This window comes from Anoplopoma fimbria, chromosome 20, assembly GCF_027596085.1.
Source record: "Anoplopoma fimbria isolate UVic2021 breed Golden Eagle Sablefish chromosome 20, Afim_UVic_2022, whole genome shotgun sequence".
Classification (NCBI taxonomy): Eukaryota; Metazoa; Chordata; class Actinopteri; order Perciformes; family Anoplopomatidae; genus Anoplopoma; species Anoplopoma fimbria.
In genome coordinates this window covers 13548715-13573575 of record NC_072468.1, presented here as the reverse complement: position 1 = coordinate 13573575, position 24861 = coordinate 13548715, and the positions used below count along the sequence as shown (strand labels likewise).

Genomic DNA, 24861 nt, shown 5'->3' with positions numbered 1-24861 from the left:
AAAGCTCTTTATCATGGATGCAAACAGGTTCATGGAAATGGGAATGCTCCTGGTATGGTGGAAATATCACCTTTCAGCATGGAGACAAACAATAAGAAACAATAAGTTAATGTATACTTCCCAACTGTTGTATCGCCATAAGGGTCAGCAAAGGTCAGCATAACATCAATTCTGTCAATTGCTCATGTCAGTGGTGATATCTACACCACGGCCAAAATGTATGATATGAACCAGCTCGTGCGCCAAGTGTATTAGTGTAGTAAAAGAAATGCTTGATATGAAGAGGTTGTTTGAGGACGTCTATCTCCTTTTTGTGATTCCCCCTCCAAAGGAAAAGCACAACATTTTGGAGAAACACACCCATTTGTTTTCTTTTCAAGAGTGAAGTTTAAAATCAATATCAAGACATGACTGTTAACGAGACGGAGCTGGAGTCCGGAAGAACCCATCTTTGCTTATCATAAAAGGGAAATTAGCCAGCTAGCCAGTCCGAAGTAAAAGAAAAACAAAAATCAATGCCTCCAACTTTAATAATGAAATACATTGTTTACTGATCTGACGCCTCTATCAACTGGGATTTTTCACTAATCAACTAATCAACACAATACATCTTGTACCGTACACAAACAGAAATCTGAAAACACTTTGGTGTTTTATTGAGGAGTTATGTACTAGAAATATTTATTGGTGAATAAAAGATTCAGTTTAGACGTCATGGACACATGGACCTGAGTCTTACAACTTTAAGGATCTGATCCAGGTCAGGCTAATGATTTTAAGAATTTTGAACAAAGGACGGGCACAAGTGTTTTTCTCAACAACCTCAAAAAAACGCCAGTGAGCAGCTTCTGATTTACTGTACATGACAGATGGAGAGACGCATGGACAGATGGACCCATGCTGATCCATTTAGTCCCTCCCATGATTCCACTGGGCTGGCCACCATGCCTGACAATTTCTTGGTGAGTCCAAGTAGCACGAGTAATGGTCCTCTAAAATGGATGCCACTTGCTGGGACCAAGAACGATCAGCACTTTTAACTTGCTCAATTTGCATGTATACAAGTGAATGAGAAGTGTGTGTTTGTGTGTTAGATTTAGCTTGAGTCCAATCTCATATGAGCGATTGATGTCGCGTGAGCTGTCTTAGGAGAAGAACAGCATACACTGCTGGAGCAGCAATTGCTGTTTTACGGTTAGTTAGTTAACATCGATAAAAGCAGCCCGACACATCTGACTGCTGCACTCGCTCATCATATACACATGTCGGAGCTCTCTTGCTCTCCCTCTCACTACCAAGACGTCTCTCCTTCCACTCTGCATGGCTGATTCTTCCTTGAAACCTTTCCAAAATCTACAGGCTCTGTCTAGAAATCTATAGAGGGCAGAAATACTGGAGAGGGAGAAAGGAGGGGTGTCAGTGCTGATCAGTATTGACGGTTTTTAATGCGCGGCGACTGCTCTAGGATCCATATTTAACTCTGTATGAATATTTCATCCCTTCTAAGCGTTTATTAGGGGGCCGTCTAGGAGTCTCATGAGCATTAAACAGATCGGCCTGTCTGTGATAAATATCCTTGTAAGGAAACAGCCCCTCAAGCATTCCCCTCCCAACTCCCCTCTGAGTGCATCGTGACAAGTAAGAAGAGTTCCTTTTCAATCATTACCGGTCGCAAAAGACGTTAAAGTGATTCCTCCAGACTGCCGATCCGCAGCGCTGCATGATGGGAGTAATGGCTGATAAGTCACTGAGCTGCACACTCCCGGGGTCAAGGTTAATGTGACCGCCGCCACATCGCCAGGCCTATTTATGTTTAATTACATGCATGTAGCCCGTTGGTGAACGATTAAAGCTGGACTGTGGTCAAAGGTTTTACCAGTTGTTCAGGAATGTGGAGGCAGAGCATGTATGCTGCTGATCCCCCGCTATAAATAAACCTGCGGTGGTAAATGTGGGCCAGTCACAAAATAAAAATTGTCTTTGTTATTAGCTACAAATAGATCTCCTTCCTCTTAATCATTTCAGCTGAAAAAAAAAGGCCTGAACCACCTGTCTATTTTTCTGCAATTAACACTTCTCTTCACAAATCTTGCCACTTGGGACATTGGTTAAATTATTTTTTTCAGAAAATGAGTTCAAAGTAATCCATTTAGAAATGGGAGCAACTACCTTAAGTAGCTACGTGTCTAGAAATTGCACCATAATAAACAGATGACAAAAAGTGCAACAACTCATAGTAACTTTCATTCAAGTAAGATCTCGTCACTGACCTTTCTGAAGTCAAGGGTCAACACCTTCGGTATCAGAGCCAATATTTACAATAGGCAACAATTCTTTATAGCACGTTACAGCATTTTCCAAAACATCTGGATGGAGGTACTGAAACAGATTTGTAAGTTAACATGTTGCTTTGATCACCATCAAAACACACAAAGATGGATAACAACAAAGCTGGATAACTCATTGTGCCTATACAGACAGGGCTGTTGTTTGAAAGCCAACACAACAAGCAGTTCACATGCAAGTCTCACTTAGTGTACATGACACACCAAAGTAACATATACAACACTGCTTGGAATCTATTGAAGTGCAAAGAGGAGGCCTTGCTTGAAGACTTCACTATAGTACAGGGCTTACAGCAGGTGTGTGCTGTTAAATGAACTGTTTTAGGGCTACTTTGTGTTGATTCAATGCTCAATATGTGGTGGTTGAAACATTAATTTGGTAATTTTCCTCATGACCATGTAAATAAGACACGGTGGTTTACGTTGTTCATGTTGGTTGACATGAAGGGGTACTTAATATTTTGCAGGTCATTTATTTTCTTCTGCAATATCAGATTGTAACTTTACAATTTTCAATGTTAGGCCCCAGGTGCTAATATTCTATTTCAGCCACCACTTCTCTGGAAGTCTGTCATAAGCTTGCCTCATCATGTTTGACTAAATCATTCATACTTGCGCCAGAAATCTGTCAATATTCTTGCAATACTGTGGTGGCTCATCAAGGTAGACTTTTAAATCTAAATTGCAAAATTTTGCTTTCGTTCCATACTGGTAGAATTGTCATTGACTTTGTTAGTGACCAAATACATTTCTAATTATTAACCGCTAAAAAGAAAAGGCTGATTTGAAAATACCAATGAACCTCTTTCTCTTAATAACAAAAACCTAAGACAATATCAGAGCACAGAAAACATTGCAGCTGCCATTAGCATTCCAGCTCAGCAAAAGTGGGATTAGAATGGTGAATTGTGAAGAGTCAGTGAGCCCTTCTCTAAACAGGCTGTTGAGTGGTAGTCGAGCGTATGATGGGACTGGGACTGCTGGTGTGGAGACACCCACACATACATCAAATTGAAAAAGATCACTGGAGGGGTCCTGGGTTTGACTCTGAGGTACGCTGAAAGGACTCTCTGTGGCACAATTTATTCTCTTTACAAGAACCGACGCACTCACAAGGCTCTATATGCTGTAGATTTAGTTCATTACCTTAAAGTGACCATGGCCTTTATTTCCCTCAACCGCAAAGAGAACAAGGCATTTATTTAAAACAGGTTTATTATAGAGACAGGACACTATTGTTTTGTTTTTTTATTTCTATATTTAACAAAATTGATCAAGTATCTCCTTGTTATGTTGTTGTTAATGCCGTTTGCTATCAATGCACTAACCTTGATGAATTCAGGATTATACAAAAATAATGTTTTCCATCACTAACTAGATCCACTTCATTGTACTTTGACATTGTTCCAAGGTGGCATTAAGCAACATGTGTTTCTGTAAATAGTCTAGGTACATTTTAATTAAGAATACTTCCATTGGCATCTTGACATAACCATTCAACTGGAAATGCAACATAAGTTTTGCCCCCCCACCAGGATGTACAAAGATCAGACATTCCACCCTCTAAATACCAACTGAGCTTGTCAGACATAGCTCTTAATCATTTTGTGACTCTCTCAAATGACCACTTCTGAATTACAGCATGAAGTCATTCATATTACTTGTAGTGAACATGCCGTCAAGCTGACCTTTCTTCAAGCACCGCAGCCCACAATGTCCAGATTCAGGATTCCTTAAGTTATCATTTAATTGAGGAAAGCATGCGTGCACTCAGAATTTGACAAGAAATTTCCAAGGCTGAAAAACAGTTAGAAGTAAAACACTGCAGAACAATTAAAAATGACTTTGAGCTGAGTCACAGTGAATGGAGATGTGATTGGCTGGTGTAATACAGCGTCTCTTTTCTTTCCTTTGCCACCTCAATTCTTTTCAATTTTATTTGTATAGCCCGATATCATGAAACACTAATTTGACTCAGAGGGCTTTACAATGTGTACAACATACAAAATCCTCTGTCCTTGGACCCTCGCATCGGAAAAGGAAAAGCTATTTCTGATTAACTGAGGAGGGATCCCTCCCTTAGGATGGGCAGGAGTGTGATCGATGTCATGTGTGCAGAATCAACAACATAACAGAGTTACAACATAGTCGATCCATATGACAAAAATATACATATAATAGCAGTAGCAGCACTAATAATAGCAGAAATAATAAAAAAGAATGATCAAGATTAAAAGCTGCTTATAGACTGCTCAAGAATGGCCTCTGTATATAGAATGCCCTACATGAAGTGCTTATCTGTTAAGTCTATAAAATATTCTAAAATGACGAACAAATGCATTTTTCAAGATCCAAAGTTATGTCTTCTCTATTTCTATGCTAGTTTCTATTTATTGTCATCAATGTCAAAGAAAAGCAGCAAATCTTCTTGTTTGAGAAGCTGAAAGCTGAGACTGTATTGTTTGGCTCCTGACAAAGGGAGGTACGTATGGACTCCATACTGTGGACAGCAGTAAGAAGCACTTCTTTCTGAGCCAGTGCTTTATTGTATAGTGGCCTGTACTCCCTTATGGCCTAATCAAACTATGCAGCAGCAGCAGCAGCAGTGGTGGCGGCAGCAGTGTTCCAGGTAGTTGTATGGATGTTATGGCTGGCTGGGATAGCTATAACACATGCTGCTGCCATCCCAGTTTTGCCATTATTAAGTTGAGCCGTTAGAGGAGTCCCATTATGGTTATTGATTTGCTTGTTTGCTCCCTGTTTGGTGGAGAAACAGCACAAAGAGAGAGGTAGTTTCCTACTCCCTTTTATGTCCTTTTCTGGAAAAGCAGACACGATTTAGAACAGCGGGTGGGGGGGGGGGGGGCATGAGAATTATATGATAATATAAATGTCTCACTGGGCTGACTTTGCTCAGCACATCAGGCTATGTTCCTCTTATACAGAAACAAGAGAAGAAAAAGAAAAACATCCCAATGAAAAAGAATCCACCAATCAGATCAGATTTCTGTTTGCCCTCAGTTTCCACCATCAATGCTATCTGTCCTTGCTATCAGGTCATCTGTGTAAATGTCGACAACGAGAAGGTGAAGCTGTTTGCAGGTCAAGCCAGGATCTCATTTCCTATCACCGAGACAGAAAATCAAGCCACTATTAACCCCAAAGTGAACCAGCTATGTCCACTTTACAACTTAATTAACAGAGGTGGCAGGATCAGCGACAATCAATTCCTCCCTAAAGCTGCCAACAAGACCTGCATGGCAAAGACCTACACATGCACACCTACACACACACACACACACATGCACACACATTCTTACAATTTTCAAATTCAACTGTGCAGACATTTTTGAAGATTGCAGGTTTGGTTTCCAGTCTTTTCGTTGAATTTGGGATCTAGTAACCTTTAAAGTGATTTATCATTAAGAACCCCTGTATTGTTCAATCTGACACATTTCAGCCAATTACTTTCACCAGGAAAGTCTATATGTTCTTCTCTATGTCAGTAAAGTTAAGTTATGTATAGGTATAGATATGCTGTGGAGAAATAAGTATTCAGATCCTATACTTAATTTAAAGGATCAAAACAAGAAAATAAAAATTTAAACCAAACCAATATTCCTGCAATAAACATTTCACTGAGCCAATTTTCCACAGCACACTCTGTTTACTGTATTGGGGAGGAACACAGCATATGTGAGAAGCATTGATGGGTTGAATGAAGTCTACAGGCAGAGCTAAGTGAACCCTGATAAATTCTCTAAAGTGATGTCACTGGGGTCAGCATCAGTCTGGGCTGAAGGCTTCAAGTTTGAACACGAAAAACAAATCTGAGGGTATGGAGTTTAGAAAGTCCTCCAGATACATTTTTGGCAAAATGCACTCAAAGCTACTTAGAGAAACTTTCATTTTGGTGTTTATTTCGGCGGTGACTGTAGACAAAAGCGAGCAGCAGATTCCCTTTAGAAAACCTCTCATTTTACTTTAGCAGTCTGACAGTCTGCCATGCTCAGTCCTGGTTCTGGTTCTCCAATGCTCGGGTACCAGAGGAGCAGAGACTTCTCGTCTGGAGGGCTGGAGGAGGGGATGCTGTTGACTGAGGCAAAGCTCTCCCCCTCCCTCTGGAACTCCAACTACAAGGCTAAAGCCCGGCTGCAGTCTTAGGCCATGTCCACACTACTACGTTTTCATTTTAAAACAGTGTTTTAATGGACGCTCAGTGTAAATGTAGCAAAACATATGCATTTTAAAATAAAAACCAGCGTAGTGTGGATCGGGCCTTAGTTGAAAGAGTTTCTGGTGAACCTGCATAATTTCATCTGATTTCACCAGAATGCTTCCAGGTGGCACAGATGACAGGCATTAAGAGTAACTATATTGTAATATTCTCTCTGATGGTCTTGTTTACAGATGTAGTTTATATAGATTAGTATTAATTCAAGACCATTTCATAACAAGTTAAAAGTTCCTCACAATAACTTAATGTAAAAGGCCCAAGTTATTATTACGGACGATGGCAATGTAAAGCTAATGTATATACTGCTGGGTAACAATGTTATAAGATTCTCATTTGTTTTCAGGGCTGTAGCTAACATTGAGGAAACTGAGATCATGGCTTCTTGTAGGAAAATGAATGAGTTCGTGAACTGCATCATTTTGCATTGCTATTTGACTTTCTTTATAATTTGGATTTTGTTTGTAATCTAGCAGATGTAATTAGCATATGACTTCAAAAAGCAGAGTTTAGGTGGCCTGAATGCTAAACACAGTGAACACACTGCAGTACTGTGATCTAGGCCAAACTGGTCCCAGTGTGTCAGTTGGATGGAGCTCTGGGAGGCCTGGCAGCCTGTCTTCAGCCTGGCACACACACTGACCCCTGGCATATGGTACATGTACCAAGCCTGCTGGCTTATTTGTCGCCTGGTGACCTGGACTGCAATAATAGTAAGGTCTGCTTCCCTGAGTAACAAGTAAAGCATGTCTTCTGCCACCTCACAAGCTCTCTGACTTCCATGAATTATGGAACATGTACAATGGTAACGTTACTCGGCTATAACCGGGCAAAAACCTCAGTCTGCTTGTCCAAATAAATTAAGGTTGTATATCAAACTTTATTTAATCTATTTTTCATCTAAAGGAAATATAAAAAGACATAAGCACATGGATGAAACAAACAGTATTCACCAATTCCATAACAATGGATGTGCATATCAACACAAGAAACACAGCTGACAAATAATGGTGCTGCAAATTTATGATCTTGTGTTTTTTTTATACGCTTTTTGCTATATGAAATGAAAGAATTGGCCAGAAATGTGTGAAAAGACCTTTAAATAAGGCTAACATGGGAATGTCAGTTTGTCAGTCTGAAGGTTGGTCCTATCCTGACCCACCAGATAGTTTGTTAGACAGAACCATCTGAGAAGCTATCATTGGATATTGTTTGGAAAAAGGCAGGCAATTTCAAAATAATTTACAAAGTGATTGGATGAACCATATGTCAGGAGAACAGTGAAAACCTATTTTCCATGGAGACAAGCCTTTAGTGCTGTTACTTGCTCTTCTTTCAATAAAGTAAATACTCTCTGGTTCTGATATAACCAATGCTATTGCAGCATCTTTGCCTCACAGACACCTAAGCCACGCCCAAAGTTGCCAGTAGCCCCTCACAGGATTCTGACTGGTCCGTGTTCTGACCTACTGGACACAAACGCATTACTTGAGCCTTGACAAGAGGGATTTTCATGTGATATGTGATTTCATGATTCCTGCCTGATGTTGAGACATCAAGAGACATTCATGGTTCCCAGAGGATGATGAGCCCTGACTTTGGTGATCCTGACTATGGTTTACAAGAGGCTGTTAAAGTCAAAAATATCAAATAAAAAAGGCTAAGACATTACTGAGTATCAAGTAAACTACAGGGGATACTGTTAATCAAGGTTATGTTCCATAGCTCGATTTTTAGAAATAGTTATAGCATTGTTAGACTCGTCAGTATCAGTGTGATTTGAAATTATGTTCTCTAACTGCTGAGATTTCACCTTGAGTCTCTACACGACACACATGTACAAAGGTCAATCATTTGACCCTCATCAGGGTCACCATTTCTTAGTTGCTCAACGTCCTTTTAAACGTTGCCTCATGGGGTGTGGGCACACCCAGAACTGATATAAATATCCATGTGTTTTGTGTGGCCTACCATAATTTTAGATTTTTTTTCACATACAAGATTTTCCAGGAAGTTACAAATGTATTGTCTAGAGTCAGTTTCAGTTTTGTCCTTGTTGCAATACGGTGTATTATTTTTTGTTGTCATATGTAGACTACTGGATGTCTGTGACTTGTATGTAATCTAGTTTCGCAATACTGGGATTGTGTGACAGATCGGTGAACCTTTGCTTTTGTTTTCTGAAGATGCCGTACATTTGGCTCAATCAGGGTGTTAACGACAGCATATTAGTCCAGTAAATATGTAACCTGACCTCACACACATTGACACAAAAACTATGTTATCCCTTAAGCTTTCCTTGACAAAGGATCCTTACAAACATTTCGAAAATTTTGAGGAAAAAATCCTGAAATCCAGGAAATGCAAAATTGCTGTCATCAAACCTACTGACAATAATGATGATGACTGACAAACTACTTTTGCTAATTATTAATTATTAATTATAAAGATTATTAATAACTACTTGACAAGTTAGACAAAACTGAAATAACAGTTGTAAATTGAGTATGAACATGTGTGGTCTTACCAGTGCTGTCATCATAAACCACAGTGACCGTCTTCCACTTGAAGAAGTGGACCAGGTCCAGGATTGCCCGGCTGAGGGAAGAGAAATCTGGATAGAGGCTCACGTAGAAGATGTCTCTGTTGTCCGATACTTGGTGCTTCCACTTGGTCTGGATGTGAGGCACACCGAGGGCGTTGCAAATGGACTGGACCGCGTTGGCCGAGGAACTGTGAGAGGGACCAAAGATGGCCGCCACCCCAAGAGAGAGCTGGTCACAGGCTAAAGAGATGGAATATTTGACAAGTTAGCTTCCTCTCACTGTGATGCTGCATATGTTCATGATGAACAGCGCCATGATCACCACCAAACTATAGGTGAAACTGTCTGATGTAAATAAGGCTTTTGTGAATTATTTCTGTATGCAACAACTCAGCATTAAGAATATTGAATATGTTAACAGCATTTATTAGTCTTTTTTTTTTTAAATCTTTATTAAAATTGTAAGTCTTTGGATATTTTTCTTATTGTCAACGAATCCCAAAAATGAGTGTATCGTGCAAACAGGTAAAGCATGAAAAAAGCCTGATACTGTAAATCTTGTTCTTTTTTTGCCGTAAAGCTCCATTGTCCAAAATCCAAAATATAATTTTTTATGGAAGTGATATTTGAAACTTTTTCATTGTAAAACCAAACGCAGTTCGTTTAAAGAAGTAATTAAAATGAAATGTCATTCTATTAAGCTGGGACAGACTCAACACTTGCAGAATGTAAGTGTTCAGAGGCTGCAGCTGCGAGCCTTCTATTATATCCAATTAAAGGTAGATACAGTAATAAAGTCAATGATCATTCAATGTTAACAGATTTTTTTTGTATTTTTACTTCAGTAATTTAAACATTGTGCAATGTGCATCTAAGACAATAGAGTTGGTTGAATATAATTAAATCCCAGTTGCCTACATGCCTTAATTTGCTAAATGAAAATTTTATGAAAATTGCTCATTTTAAGAACAGGGCAGGCCTACTAAATGAATTTTGTGGGCCAAATGGAAGTTACTGTTGTTCTGCTGAATTTGCTTCCCTGCCAACTCCATGAACTGCATCCAGGTGGGGGATGTAATGGATTTATATAACAAAAAGCCTAGAAAGTAACTAGTTTCCCCGTTGTTATATTAGCCACAATATTAGAGGAATGTTTGCAAAAGACTACAGTACCCAACTGTTTCAGAATTCTTTTTTTATCAAACTATACATTTGTGAGATTCACATATTTAATAGGAACCCATAGCCTTGGGCCAGGAATTCACAAAAAAGGTAAAGTTTGGATTGGTTTTGTCATAGGATCTGTTGATAAACAGGAAACTATAGAATAACACCATCCTTATCCTCAAATCAGGAAAGGCACAAAGAGACAAAGGATTTATATATAATATATATATATATATATATATATATATATATATATATATATATATATATATATATACACATGTATATATAATATATATAATATATATATATAATCATCAAATACAACTGGCGGTGACCTCACTTATCTGTGGTGCCAGAAAAACTAAATGAGCATGAATGATATGCTCAGGTATATATACTATATATATACTGATATTGATATTGATTAAACAACCTATTCTACATTGCATTTACACAATAGAAAGCTGAAGCTGAAGAGAAAGGTGTGACCAATGTGAGCTTGCTTTCATGAAATTGTGTTCGGGGGACATACAAACAACTGCACGTCTTTGTCTTAGCTCGAATGTGCACTCTAATCACTTTTTCAAGGGAGTTGGCTAAATCACCAAGACAGGATATAATGGCCCGTAATTGATAAGAGACTTGAAATGTCAGCCTGATGCACACACAAAACTGATAGATTATAGCACTTTATTGGCTGTCTCTGGGGGCCAAACAGGTCTTTGAATTACTGCCGCTGAGTCATTACCTGGAACCAATCAATTCTCTCTGTTTACATTTGAAGTGCTCAGCCATTTCTCCCTCGCCTGATTATAATTGTCACAATCTAAGCCTCTGCTGCTCACAAGCCTCGAACTGGGAATACATTTACAATGCAAAGCAGCTATGGCATAGCATATGTGCTCACACACTCATTCACTGGCTCTATATATACACAAACAGACGCAGCAGCCGATAGCATGCCAACACTGGAGGCAGATCTTCCAACCACAATCACACAAATACCTTTCCTGGAGGCTTCAAAGCTGTCATAGATGTTTATCCTTTGGATGTCGTAGGTGAGCGTCGTGTTTGGCAGTAGGGTTCTGTTCCTGTTGATTGTGTTTAAAGCAAATTTAAAGGCTAGTTCCTCAGCACCGGACGGCCCGCTTTCAATTGACTCGAATATCCCCCCTGTCAAAGAAAGAGAAACAACTAATTACTGATTGCTTAAGGTTGAATTGTTTTGATTAGAAAATATACTTTAACAGTTAATTGTGTCGTTACAGTTCAAACCGTTAGAAAGCTTCTATTGTAGTTGATACATGATAAAAAATAAGAGAGAGAGAGACATATCAACTGCACAGCGGTCTTCCTCAGGATCGGTCACACATCAGTGAACAGTCTTGAGCAAGTAAATGTCATCACCAACTCATTGCACATTGAAAAAGTAATGCATTACTTACTAAATACTCATCAAATAAAGAAATAAGAACTTTGAGTAAATTGGTGAACAGCGCTCTGTATAGAAGAGGGGGCGGAGCTTCATGACTCTGAAAACTTCTGCATGTTGTCCTCAGTGTGGCTTTACAGGCCGTGGCTCATTGAATGCAGTTCAATTTGGCTGCTGGATGCTGATGTACTAACAATACAGCCAAACTGTTTCCCTGCGGGTCGTTGGGGACCAGGAGCCGAGCAATTGTTCCGCTCCAAATTGCCACCCATTATCAACTGCCTAGCAAAACTAACAGATACGACCCTGACAACACTGTACGCAGCAATACCGGAAACCAAGAAGGAGGTCCCTTTGCGCATGTACGCCGCAACGGACACTGCGCTAGTTATAAAAAATAGGAATATTTAAATCCCTGTATGCAATTTTTACTCTGGCCCCTAGGGGGTTCAGTGAGCTCCTGGAACGATAGCAAACTGTGATATTTAGGATACACTGTCATTGCCCCTATTGGTTTAACCTGCCTATTTATCAGTCAAGACCCTAACTCACGCAACAATGCAAATCCTGTCACCCTCTTTCTGACCAGCCCTGCCCAAGTCCTGGCATGACACCAAACAAGACAACTCCCTAGAGACTCAGTGGTTCTCGGGTAACTGTACTAAAAGTCTAATTTGTAATATTTAACACAACTCGTTGCAAAAAAAGCAATATAGCTAACTTTGGTTATAACAACACACTGACGGAACACTTTAGGCCTACAAATAATAGCACTGGTTGATAGTAAAGAGAATACTTTTCTTTATTACTTATATTTTTTGACAATCTACACTCCAGTCTTTTGAATATACTCTTCAATTAATTTACAAAAGTTAGCCTGGGAAGATGCACCACTCTTATATTGAGTGCCTTTTATTAGCGCTCTACCATTTTTCTGAGTGGTGCATCTTTCAAATGATTCGGTTTAATAATTCCAGTACTATACATTAAAGTTGGATGCAGCTGTAGCTTCAATAGCCAAGCCCTTAAAGCAGGTACGGTTTTCCCATGGTGCTGTAAACCCTGAAGTGGTTGCACTACTAAAGTCACAACAGATAAAAGGACAGTTGAATTTGCCATTTCATTTGGGATTTATGTAAATACGTATGTGAGAATTCATTGTCAGTAGAGATGTGAAGTGGGAGGAGTATATAGTTCCCTTTTTTTAAAAGTTCTTTTAACTCATGTTCATCAACATACAAATGTGGGAGACACCTGGATACATTAAGAATATGTTTATGTAATAGCCATTCATTTTCAGAATTTCAGAATCTTTTCTGACCATCTTGTGTTTTTAATTTGTTTGACATGGCCAACCTTTTCACCAGTTAGATCATGGATATTGGATAAAACTGCAATATCCTAATATTACACTCAATAACTGCTTATTAAATGCCTTCCTGAGTCTCCTGTTAGCTTCAATAAACCTGGTTGGCGGGATAAATTACACATTCATCAGTCTTATTGGCAGAGGAAAATTGGTGACCCTAGAATTTCCCATCTAAGTACCCACCTATCTTCAACCTGAGAAGAGGTCTAACCAACAAGAATAACCAAAAACATCTGTTTGTGTACAGACGCTTCAACATCTAATGCCACATTTTTCGTAATTATTTCTCTGCACATGGCACCTATAGGGTTATGGAGGTAAGTTGTGCGCTGCCGAGTCATCCAATTCAGACATTGTTCCTATAGTGGATGGCTCTCATACGCCAACGAGTCTTAGCCATCATTGCAGAGTCAGATTTGTAGTAAATTCATAACATTTCTTGTTGCAAATTGGGAAAAACACAATGGAATGGTTGACTAATTAATCCAAAAAAGTTTAATAAGGGTTCAGTAGTGTATAGCACAGTGGAAGCTGGTGATTCAGACCATTGGGGACGACAAGAGAAGAAACCAACCCATGGCATCATGATTTTTTTTAATCCTTTATTACTTCTTAAACACAAGAACATAGATTCAGTATACAGGGGATACTATTCAAATAGATGAATAACAAAAAGAAGCCGCTGCAACCCACTCACTCACTAACATGAGTAGCTAGCTACTCTAGTATAAAAAAGGGAAATTAGAAAGAAAGCACTGTCTAATTAGAATGTAATTTAATGTTTTAAATGTTATAATTTATTTTTGAATTATCCACTGTTTGCATCTTTCGCATTACTGCCAGTTTGTAACTCGCGTACATACAGTGGTAGAGGACTGAAGCTGAAGTTTAGAAATCTTCATTGGACCAACACGATGTAAATATTGAATTCTGGTTGTTAACGACCCAAGGGGAGGAAATCGTCCCTTTCATTTGTTTTGACCAATAACATTTTAGCATAAAAAAATGTAATACATAAAGATATTTAAGATAACTTTGTTGATGGGACATTCTGAGCAATGACTGCAGTAAAAAAATGTTTATTAAACTAATTACATCTTTCACAACAATTATTTTTCTTTTTCCATTTCTAATGAATAATTTGCCTGTTTTAAATGCATTTAGTTTCTTAATGGACAGAGAGTAATCACCTGAATTACTTTTGATGCTAAAAATGATATTATAAAGGATGATAACAAGCCAGCATTTGAAGCTATGCAGTGCCTATTTTTAGTTTCTACTACTACAGTACCTCCAAGTCGGAGTCCATAGTTCTCTGCCGCAAATCAGTGGATTGTGCCCTACAGGTTGGGACTGAATCACTGCCCCAAGCGAGGGAGTTCAAGTATCTCAGGCTTTTGTTCAAGAGTGGAGGTATAATAGAGTGGGTGCTAAGTCAACAGTGATGTGGGCATTGAGACCAGTGAGTAGGGAGCAGAGCCAGAAGGCATAGCTCTTGATTTACCAGTCCATCTAGGTTCAGACGCTAACTTATGGCCTTGACCTTTGGGTTGTGACTAAAGAATGAGAGATAGGATGAGTAGCTCGAACATCCGGCATGTTGGGATGGGGACGGGGCATCTGATCGGGATGCCTCCTGGACCTCTTCTTTTACAGGTTTTCAGGGCACGTCCAACTGCGTTGAGACCCCTGGGTAGAATCAGAACATGCTGGAGAGATTTTATATCTCTTCTGGCCTGGGAACATCTTGGGGTCCCCCAGGAGAAGCTGGAAAACATGGCTGGGGACAAGGATGTCTGGAATACCCTGCTATGCTTGTTCTCGACCCAGCTCCGGATAAGCAGAAGATAATTGATGGAGCAATGGATGGATGGAACTAAGCAAGCTTTTAATAGCATTACTCTATTTATGAATGAGCTTCACGATAGCAATAGCAACCGGATCAAAGGAGGCCTGAATAACAACATAAGACAATGTAAAGTGCTTTCTTCAGAAAGCCGCAGAGGTGTGCTTAAGAGTGCGGGTCTTCACAGCTACGGCCCTCCAGTGAATACTTCTGACAGCCAGCAGATGAATGGACTGAGAGGAGGCCTGGGGAGTTGAGGGTGGGGGGGTCGGGTTCTGAGATCAATGTACTCTGATTGGCCGGAGAATCAATCAATCACGCCCTTTGGGAGCAGTGGAGAGCAACGGTGAGAGATTGAAGTGTTTTGTTTGGGTTAGCCCTATGGCCTGGCCCTGCTGGCTCAGTGTCAGTCAGGGGGAGCTTTATTTACTCCAACTACAAGCACTGTAGAACCCTCTTGAAGTCTAGACTTAATCCATACACACCATTGCACGAGTACTGCACGCCCCTCCTGCCACAAGCGATTACCACAGGACAGGCTGATTCTGATCAATGCTACCTTACAGTGATTTCAATGATGAATTCTTTAGAAATTATCTTTTTTTCCAGGGGAATTTATTTTGTCTGTGTGCTGGAGCTTAGAGCAAACATCTAAACTGAGAGACCTCTGACTGCAGCAGCACTGTCGAGAAGTTTCTTCCTTCATTATTATTCATCTCATGGGAGAGCCCTATTTTGCTTGCCATAATGAGTTTGAAGGAATTAATAAGCATCAGTTAAGCGGGATGTACTATAATTGGAAAGCTGAGCGTTTGGAATGCGTCGGTTCACACACGAGAAACGCTGTCTTCCTGCTGAGAATCTATGCGGTTCAATTGAAAGGAATCTGGCCCTGTAAAAATGGAGATGAATCACTGCAGAGAGGTGACTGTCTAAGTAAGTGAGTTTGAATATGAATACACATGGAGTCTAATGAGAAAGTTGCTCGCTTGTCTGCACGGACACGGAGATATGGAAATTAAGCAGAATAAATGAGAAGAGGATAGAAGGACAGAGAGAAAATCTTCTTGTTTTTCCGAACCCCTGTTCTAGACATTCACAACATGTGCAATCATGAACATTATGATAACATTTTATGCCGAAAAGCCTTTTTACTTGGTTGACTACATTGTGAACGTATCTGCTGTTCACGATCAAAGTATTTCATTTGTTTTCCTGCAATGACTGTTAATACCAACCAAAACATAGTAAATGTTTTTATGCTTAAATTTAGGCACGCAAAGCACTCAATTTTGGTAAGATGGACAGAATTGTTGAAAAAGCATTACTGCATATACATGATTTATCATATTGCTTTAATAACATCTAACTGAAACCAAATTCTTTCCCCTAACCTTCCCTTAAACAAGTTGGTTACCTAAACCTAACCATATGCTGCACTCAGGATTCAAACCCTAGCTGTGTGGGTCAAAGACCAGCACTTTGTTTAAAGACCATCAAATCCAACCCCTTCTACCTCCCTATGACCTGCATGCAGTATGTGATGTAAGCATGTGTAACTTGAACAACTGTGACTTGCCATTAAACTTAATACAGGCAGAAATTGCATTTCCCACAAAAAACAATTGTTTATATACAAACATAATTTCCAAAAAACCATTTTGAGGGACACCAACATGGCTTAGACTTACTTCTATGTGTTCACGTTACATCTGTTGCTTTCCAAATGTTGGTTGTGTTGTTTATGCTATTTTTGACCCAGAACCAATGTGTGTATCAGTGGTCCTGATCACGTTTGGATTTTTGCGGTTTCAACAAACATTTTGGAAATACAAAATCATTGATAAAACCAGCAACAATTTTGTCACGTTGATTTTTAACATTCACTAAGGAGAAATAAAGACTCTTGGCTGACATGTTTCTCAGCCTATAGCAGTCAGCCATGGTGATTGCTGCTGGCGAGTTGCACTACAACTCCTTAACCTATTTTCTAACCCAAATCCAAAGCTCAACCTGTGGATGATTGAACTGGAGCAAAATCTGTGTTTTCCTATGATCTAGCAATTTGTTTAAAAGAAATAGCAGGTAGTTTGTTTGCATCAACAGCCAACATGGCTGACCAGCTGAAGGAAAGAGCTCCACCTACAGATATCCTGAGTTAATCTACGAAAATTGTTTTTGCCAATAAAGAGAGTAAGCACCCTTTGGAATTAATGCGTTTCCTGATTTATTTGGTTATAAAATATTTCCTGAGCTTTCCTGAACACACCAAATAAACATGCACAGTGCTGTATCATTGTTGGATTCAATTCCTGGTTTAACCCTTATCTGGCAGCAATAACCTCACTCAAACACTTCCAGTAGTCCTTGCTATACCCATACAGTCATCTTGGTTGGGTGCCACTTCTAGGGAGATGTATAACAGTTCTCAGGAACTGATACTTATTAGTAGAGATGAAATCCATAGAAAGGGGTTTTAGTCTACAAGTCTCGGAACCTTTCTGTAATCTATTGTGGCTGTTCTTTTACCAGTTATGGTGTAAACAATATTTGAAAATTACTGCAAGGCTTTAGATCTAAAGTCTTGGAGAAGACACTCTCTATTTTTATATTAATTGATCAAGGGTCTTATTGGATGTCTTTCCTTCGAGGCATGGTTGACATTGGCTGAGGCATCTTGTGAATAGTAAACTCAAAAAGAGTGTTTGTTAAAAGTAGCTCGATTCCACACGCACAAACTCGTTATATTGACAGGTGTGAAAATGAATGACTTAAATAAGCTTTTGTTGAGTTGATAAAGCTTGAGGTTACTTATTTCTATTCCAAGCTACAATAATTTGCACAACAATAATTTGTGTTGCTTTAAGGGGATGCAGGGATAGGAATGCATTGATACCAGTATGGGTTCCGTTACTATGCCCATATATTCGTACTAGTAAAACTACTTTAATACAACTGCACCCAATACCAATGCCCCAACGTGACGTTAAGCTCTTGTCATTTGAGCCTAACAAGCCACCAGTATGCAAAGTCAGGCAAACTTAAGGTAGGCTGGCCTTTAAGTTAGACCAGCGCTATTATCCTTTAAGTGACCTCTGAGTTATGCCCGGCTTTTATATTTTTTATATTCCTTCAACTTTTTACCTGATAGCATTTTAAAAATGGTTATTATTAACATGCCTACTGCAAACTATATTCTGTGTCAGAACACAATGTTGAAAGTTAAAATGTCAGCAGCATGTTGTATGTTTAATTTGTTACATTCAGAAAGCGAAGAACATCTGATGATATAAAACATGTTTCACAAGTCATTTTTAGATCTGAGTACTCAATCTGAAAGTACTCAACTGTAAGTACTTGTACTTGGTCTGAAAAAAAGTGCTATAGGTGCATCCCTAATTTGTGTCGTTTGTCAAAAGGGCATGTTCATTGTTGTAATTTAGATGAAAATCAACCTATATTTTAGGATCAATTCATAAATGAATGCAAGTAATTCTAAAAAGTTCACTCTCTTTTTTTTCTTGGCACTGTAAATAAGCAGTTCAGAAGTGGAGCAGTCAGTGCAGACTTGTGTGTATGTGTGAGTGAATGAACCGCCCACGGTAACAGTCCTTTATGCTGCCGTACCGGGAGCCAGAGACTCGTGATCAGTCAAGAGAGAAATCCATCAGCACTTCATCAATCTGATCAAATGACAGTGGACACACAGTGACCACAGCACTCGCAGCCGTCGCCACCTTCTCTACTTATCCCAAGGATTTGTTGAAGCATAACGATCCCAACAGACAGAGAACTCTCGGAAAATTGAACATACACGCTCAAAACATTGCCTCCATGATTGATCAGCGAGAGTACTTAAGCAATAAGCCACTCAGGGCCAAGTGTTTCAGGGATTTTAAAAATGCTAAGGGGTGTTGTTAGGCAGGAAGCCAAGTGGAGGAAAACAGCTGCTCAAGTCAGGACACTTACTGCTCCTGTGACAATAAATTGAATACAATTTAGTTTAGTAAAGTAACACGTTACAGTTTCTCATGAATCTTCGCAAACCACATCTTCAGAGATTTGTATTGTTCCAATTGTTGCAGCACCTTAACTTTGTCTATTTAAAGATGTTTAGTAAGAAATTCGGAGTATATCTTTAGGCTTAACACGGCTCCAAAAATGGCGACGGCAGAGCCAATGGCTAGCAGCTACCAGCGCTAAGAGTGCAAACTACAAAAACAGTGCTGACAAAACTAGGCATTACACTTTAGTGCAAATCAATGGTTTCATTATCATGGTAATAAGATTGGATTATATTTTCAAGAAGTATAAAACATGATCCCAGTATCCCTTATGATTTAAAAAGAAAATCCAACTGAATTGCATGATAAATGTCTTTAATCCTTGATTTTTGTGTTGCTGGAAAAAATGAATTGCTAGACTTTATATATACAGTATTTTTGTATTGTACTTTTCCTATAATTAATTATTTTCAGTCCCTGGTCAGCTTGATCTGGACTATTTGAATGCAATTACCCTGAGTGTCAGTATATTTAATACACTTCGACTTTAGCATCAGCTGATTTGGCCTTGCAGATGCCAGCTTGACCGCATCAATGCATGCTGGCATTGTGCTCCTCAGCTCTGATAGACATCATAGGTATTAAGAGGAAACAACCTTTATGTTTTCTCAAGATAATGATTGGATTATCTCATTATCTCAATTAGCAAAGTTTGTTTTCTCAAGATAACGAAAAAATGAGCTTGTGATCTTGAGATAACGGAAATAACAAAGACAAGTGCTAGCAACAGCCTACCGAGGTACAGAGGCCATTCTTGGCCATATGTTCATCAGGCATGATACACTATATGTCACCATGTGATATAATTTAGCCTACATGTGTTAAAGTGTGTTAAAGTGTTTGCAAAAACCTGAAATTAAATGTCTATCTTAATTTTAAGATAAGACATTTCAGGGAAGATAACAGAATTATCATGTTCTAGAGTGCTATAATAACAAAACAAGTTATTTACAAGTGACTTGTATATCCATTAAAGCTTTAATGAGTCTGTAGCACAAATAAGGGTAATAATATAACATTACCCCAGTATTCAGTGAGCACAGTGAATGAAAAGTGCCGTGAGCCACAGAATATTCAGTCCCTGGGGGCTCAAGACACTACAAACACCTTTAAGACAAATCCATTGAGTCAATTTCCTGTCTGCATGGACATATGTCCTGTAAGCACAGAACCATGTCTTAATCAGGCCATGCATCAAACCCTTTTCCCATCACATTCACCCCAATCGATTGAGCCCCCTCAGTAGTTATGAATGATTAATTATGACACTGGTAGTAGCATTGAAGTCAGTGTAATCATTACAACCATAAATAACAGTTAGAGCTTGGCAGGGGGATATTGACATTAGCAGAAATATGTTCTTCATTTTCAGGAGCATTTCATGTTATACAAAAAGGTACAACACAGTGAGTGGTCAGATAGAGACAGAGTGAATCACTACGGGTCTTGCAGAACAACACAAAAAACAAATTGTCCCAATGAAACAGAAGTAAGAGTATTTTTAGCTTCTATGCCCTTAGTAATAATCCTTAGGCCAGAATATTTGAATACTGTATAGTAAAGAGAGGGATTTAAATCAAATTTGATTGGACTGGTTTGAAGTAGGTCGAAATGGAGCCGAAGATGGCTCTGGCTCCAAACACGCCTGCTTTGTCATTAAAAGTTGCAGATTGATTGATCTATGGATGTCAATATATTATTAGTTAAAGATGTTCAGTACTACTTTATGTAAGCACACATTATATTTTGTTTTAATATAAATAAACATTTAGATATATACAGTGCATTTCATCTCTTCACAGGAATACTGTGGAAGATTGTGATTAAGGTAAGAACACCAACAGTCTAGTACTGAACCCTGGACTGTATATAGGAAGTTGACAAAGTCACCGTGATTTCACTGATTAGTTTGGTGACTGTCCTTTTGAAGTCTTGAGTTTGGCATTTTGTTTTGACCTTCTCCATCTTATCTTATGGTCTAGTTGACTAAATGGATCATAATTCACTAAATGAACATCATGCTGTATTGAAGAAGACTTTAAACTAGAGATTGAGACCATAAACTCATGTTTACAATGTTTACTGAGGGAATAAATCAAGCGAGAGGTAGAGTCATTTTCTCATAGACTTCTATACAACCAGAGGCGTCGCCCCTTGATGGACAGTAGAGAGAATGCAGCTTTAAGACACTTCTGTATTGGCTTAATTTTTCAGACCCGGAGGTTGCAGGCTGGATTTAAGAAAAAGAACAGGTGAGTCAAAAGAAATGTCTTTATCTACTGCATTCAGTCATAAACCAAAGTAAGTCAGGGCATCACCAACGTTTTTACAATTCATCCAGAGAGCAACATAAATGTCTGAACCACATTTCATGATAATCCAATCAAAAGCTATCAGGACACGTTCATCAAGCTGCTGAGGGTACTAGAGAAAGTTTCAGAGGATCCCCCTAGGATGTAGTGTCCGGGCACCATGAATGCATTGGTATGGTACATGTTGAGATATTTCACTTGACAAGTGAAAATACAACTCAGGATCAGAAATATCAGCTCAATATGGCCAGAAGCTGCCAAGATATCTTTCTGCGTTAAATTAATAGTTTGGATGATCAACTAATCTGTCAAATAGTGGATAGATTAATCAATAAAGTTAGTCACTAGAAACAGCCCTAGATGACTGTATAGCGCTTTCTAGTCTTCTGACCACTCAAAGCGCTTTAACACTACATGTCATCATTCACCCATTCTTACACTGATGGCAGGGGCTACCAATGCAAGGGGCCACCTGCACATAAGGACTCTAACTAAGCATTCACACCTATTCACAGCCTGCTGGAGCAATTTGGGGTTATATGTTTTGCACAAGGACACATTGACATGGACTAGCAGAGCCGGGAATCGAACTGTCGCTCTACCCCTAAGCAACAGTATCCTTCTGAATTCAAGGAGACAGCAGGGAACAGACAAGCACCTTCTGTTTGATGTGATTGGTCTACTGACTGGACAGGGTTAAATGCAAAAATGACTTCTGTGCTCCTCTGAACCCCTTGAGTGAGTTCATGAGCAACATGTCAGCCTGATCCTTATCCATGAAGTGAATAAAGGCCCTATCTAATCCCGCCTCACTGGGCTGCGACTTAACTGAGGGCCCTGCAAGGCTATAGGCTGGCCTTTCCCACGTCTCTTTGGCAGGCCCCGGCAAACACTAGGCATCATCCATCTCAATTTTCTCCCTCTCTCAAAAAAAAGACAGAAATTAATAATAAATCCTGCTTCAGCTCATCTTTTCTGTTGAGTGAAAATTATTTATGAGGGAAAATGCGTTAGCTTCCCCCGGCACCTCCACCCACCCTCAGCCCTCACTCCCTGTCTGTTGTTGACAGTTTGATGGTGATCAGTGTCAGAATATCAGTGCTGCAGAACGGGAAGCGTAGCATGACGAGCTCCGAGAGCATGTTCCATCTTTATCACAGCTGAGGCTCTGCTGCAGTAGACAAGGTTGGGGGGAGAGAGGGAGTGTTGGAGGGCAAGAAGACCAGATGGAGGCAATAAAGAAAAGGAAAACATGCAATGGGCAACAAATGAATGCATACTGAATAGTAAGGAGAATGGTGAGGAAAAGGGTCAGAGATATTTAGAAGACAAAATAAGAAGACTTGGAGCTAAAAGCTCTGTGGGACACAGACTTCATTAAGCTTCAAACTGAGTGCTTGGGATCATCCTACTCCTTCTGCAACTCCTTTTTGACAGTAGAACCGGGGAATGCTGTGTCTAACAGTTTTGTAACTTTTGTAAAAAGACAATTTTAAAGTCAAACTCAGTGCATATAGCAACTGTCCAGATGTGCAAAGGTGAGATTGAACTTCTCTATTAAGCTTGCTTTTTTGCTTCTTCACACAAGTACTTCCTCCACATTTGGCTTGTACAAAGTGAAACAGTGTTAATGCCCTCAGGGTGGAACCTTCCAAAGGTGTTGCTTCTAATCCTCATTTGCATGATTTATCACATCAAGACAAGGCAAGCAAAATGTTAATTCGGCCTGAATGCCATTCAGAACATCTAAAAAACTTGACATGGCTGGACAACCTAGTTGATTTGAAGCATATTGAATCCTTAAAGGCTAGTTCAGTTATGTCCTTCCAGAATTTGGGGCTTAATTTTTGACCCTTCACAATGTATTCCTCCTTCAAACACAGCCCTCCGAGGAGGAGGCGGATCCTGTAATAGCACAGAGAGAGCACGTATGCCTTTTAGGCGCCAGTATACTCCAATCTCCAAGTGTCTCACGGATGGTTAAACCGTGTCTGAAACTCAATCCCCCGCACCTTTCCAACAACGGACTCAGTCAATTTCTCTAACTTTAAAACCTTCAATCAATATTCACGGCCACTTCACGGTCTTAGAAGGAGAAACAGTTAGCAGGGTCTGAGCTTCTCTCTAAACTTCTCTTTTTGCATTATTCACCATGCTACTGCTGGCACCTTTGGTGGTAAACCCAATGCAACACTATTACAGTTCTTCACATGGGATTGGGTACTTTTTTCAGATCAGAATTGAAATTCTAAAAACTACATGCTCAACCTCCACATCGTCTGGTCCCTTGTGAACATTATAAAAGCAATTTCTCATTATTTGAACAAATTGCAAATGCTTTGGCAAATTATTTGGGTTCAATTGTCTTTCCTATGTCCTATGAAATATATTATACTGGTTCTCTGTTAAATAGTCCTAAGTCATTATAAATAAATAAAAAAAATTATGAAGTTATTGCAAAGCAGTTCTCATATCATATACATTATTAATAGAATAGTTTTGTAAATGTGTCCTGAATTTGCTCTCAGGTGAATCTTGACTCTCACTAATAAAGTGGGAATGTGTGATGCAACAGTGATCAACCAGTTCTCCTTAACATAGCTCAGAAGTTGGCATTTCTAAATTTGGATTTTGTTCCATTGTGCTGTGCAATGCTGCAAAAATGTCTTGTTTTTTTATGTATCTCAATGACATGATCCGTAAACAAATAAGAGTACAAACAGTAAAGGCTTCAAAGTGAATCCTGTCTTATCTCCTCAAATCAATTTTTCCAAGTACGTTGCAATAATGTCGGACTTTGTACTGTTAAAATTGATAAATGCCATACAGAAAAAAATGTACACTGTATGTTGATAACATGGCTAAAAATTTAGACCAACTTGTTTGCAAACAATGACACAAGGACTTGTCAGTCTGATGGCACTGACATTGTAATTAATATAAATGTTTACTTTTGAAAGTTAAGCTGAGGATTTTGAGCAAGTGACATGCTTTTCCATTTTGTGGTGCTGTTTGTTTTGAGAAATTAACTTACTGTTTTTCAAATGTTAAGAATGACTCAAAAACATACCAAAGGGACTGAGAAAATGTTCCAATAGAAGCTGTCTGAAAGAGTGAGCGTACTTTTCACCCTGCCTTGGTAGTGAAGTGAGTTTGGCAGTTTCAGTTCCACTTTTTCCCTTTGAAGTAGCAAGACGACACATGGTACAAACCAGTTATTTCCAAGCATGACCCCAATTTAAACATTGAGGATGTTATCCATGACATCAAATTAAAAACAGTAACACTGGATAACGGTGAAAAAACTATGCATGTATCAGGTCTTGTGCATCCCTCAATTGTAGACAGGCAATTTTGATTCCACGTGCCAGTAGTGACCCCTGCTACTCACAATGAAAACAACTATACAGAGATATAGTTACAAAATGTAAGGCCATTGTATGGCTATTGATGAAATAATGCCGAAATCTGACATTAAAGACTTTTAGGCACAGGCATGATTTGTCAACTGGTGAGGAAGCCAGTTCTGGAGATCTGTCAACCT

General features: G+C 39.2%; 1 protein-coding gene across 2 annotated transcripts in view; it reads right to left on the bottom strand.

Moving 5' to 3' along the window:
- grik2 (glutamate receptor, ionotropic, kainate 2) overlaps window positions 1-24861 on the bottom strand; it is a 228737-nt gene that overhangs the window by 138345 nt on the left and 65531 nt on the right. Inside the window, exons 2-3 of one of the 2 annotated variants that reach the window (XM_054622400.1) lie at window positions 11300-11467; window positions 9107-9364 (exon numbers count right to left, since the gene is read on the bottom strand). In XM_054622400.1, coding sequence (XP_054478375.1) covers window positions 9107-9364; window positions 11300-11467 — 426 coding nt within the window. Of the gene's footprint in view, window positions 1-9105; window positions 9365-11299; window positions 11468-24861 lie in introns of both variants that reach the window. The other variant, XM_054622401.1, reaches the window with a different exon arrangement.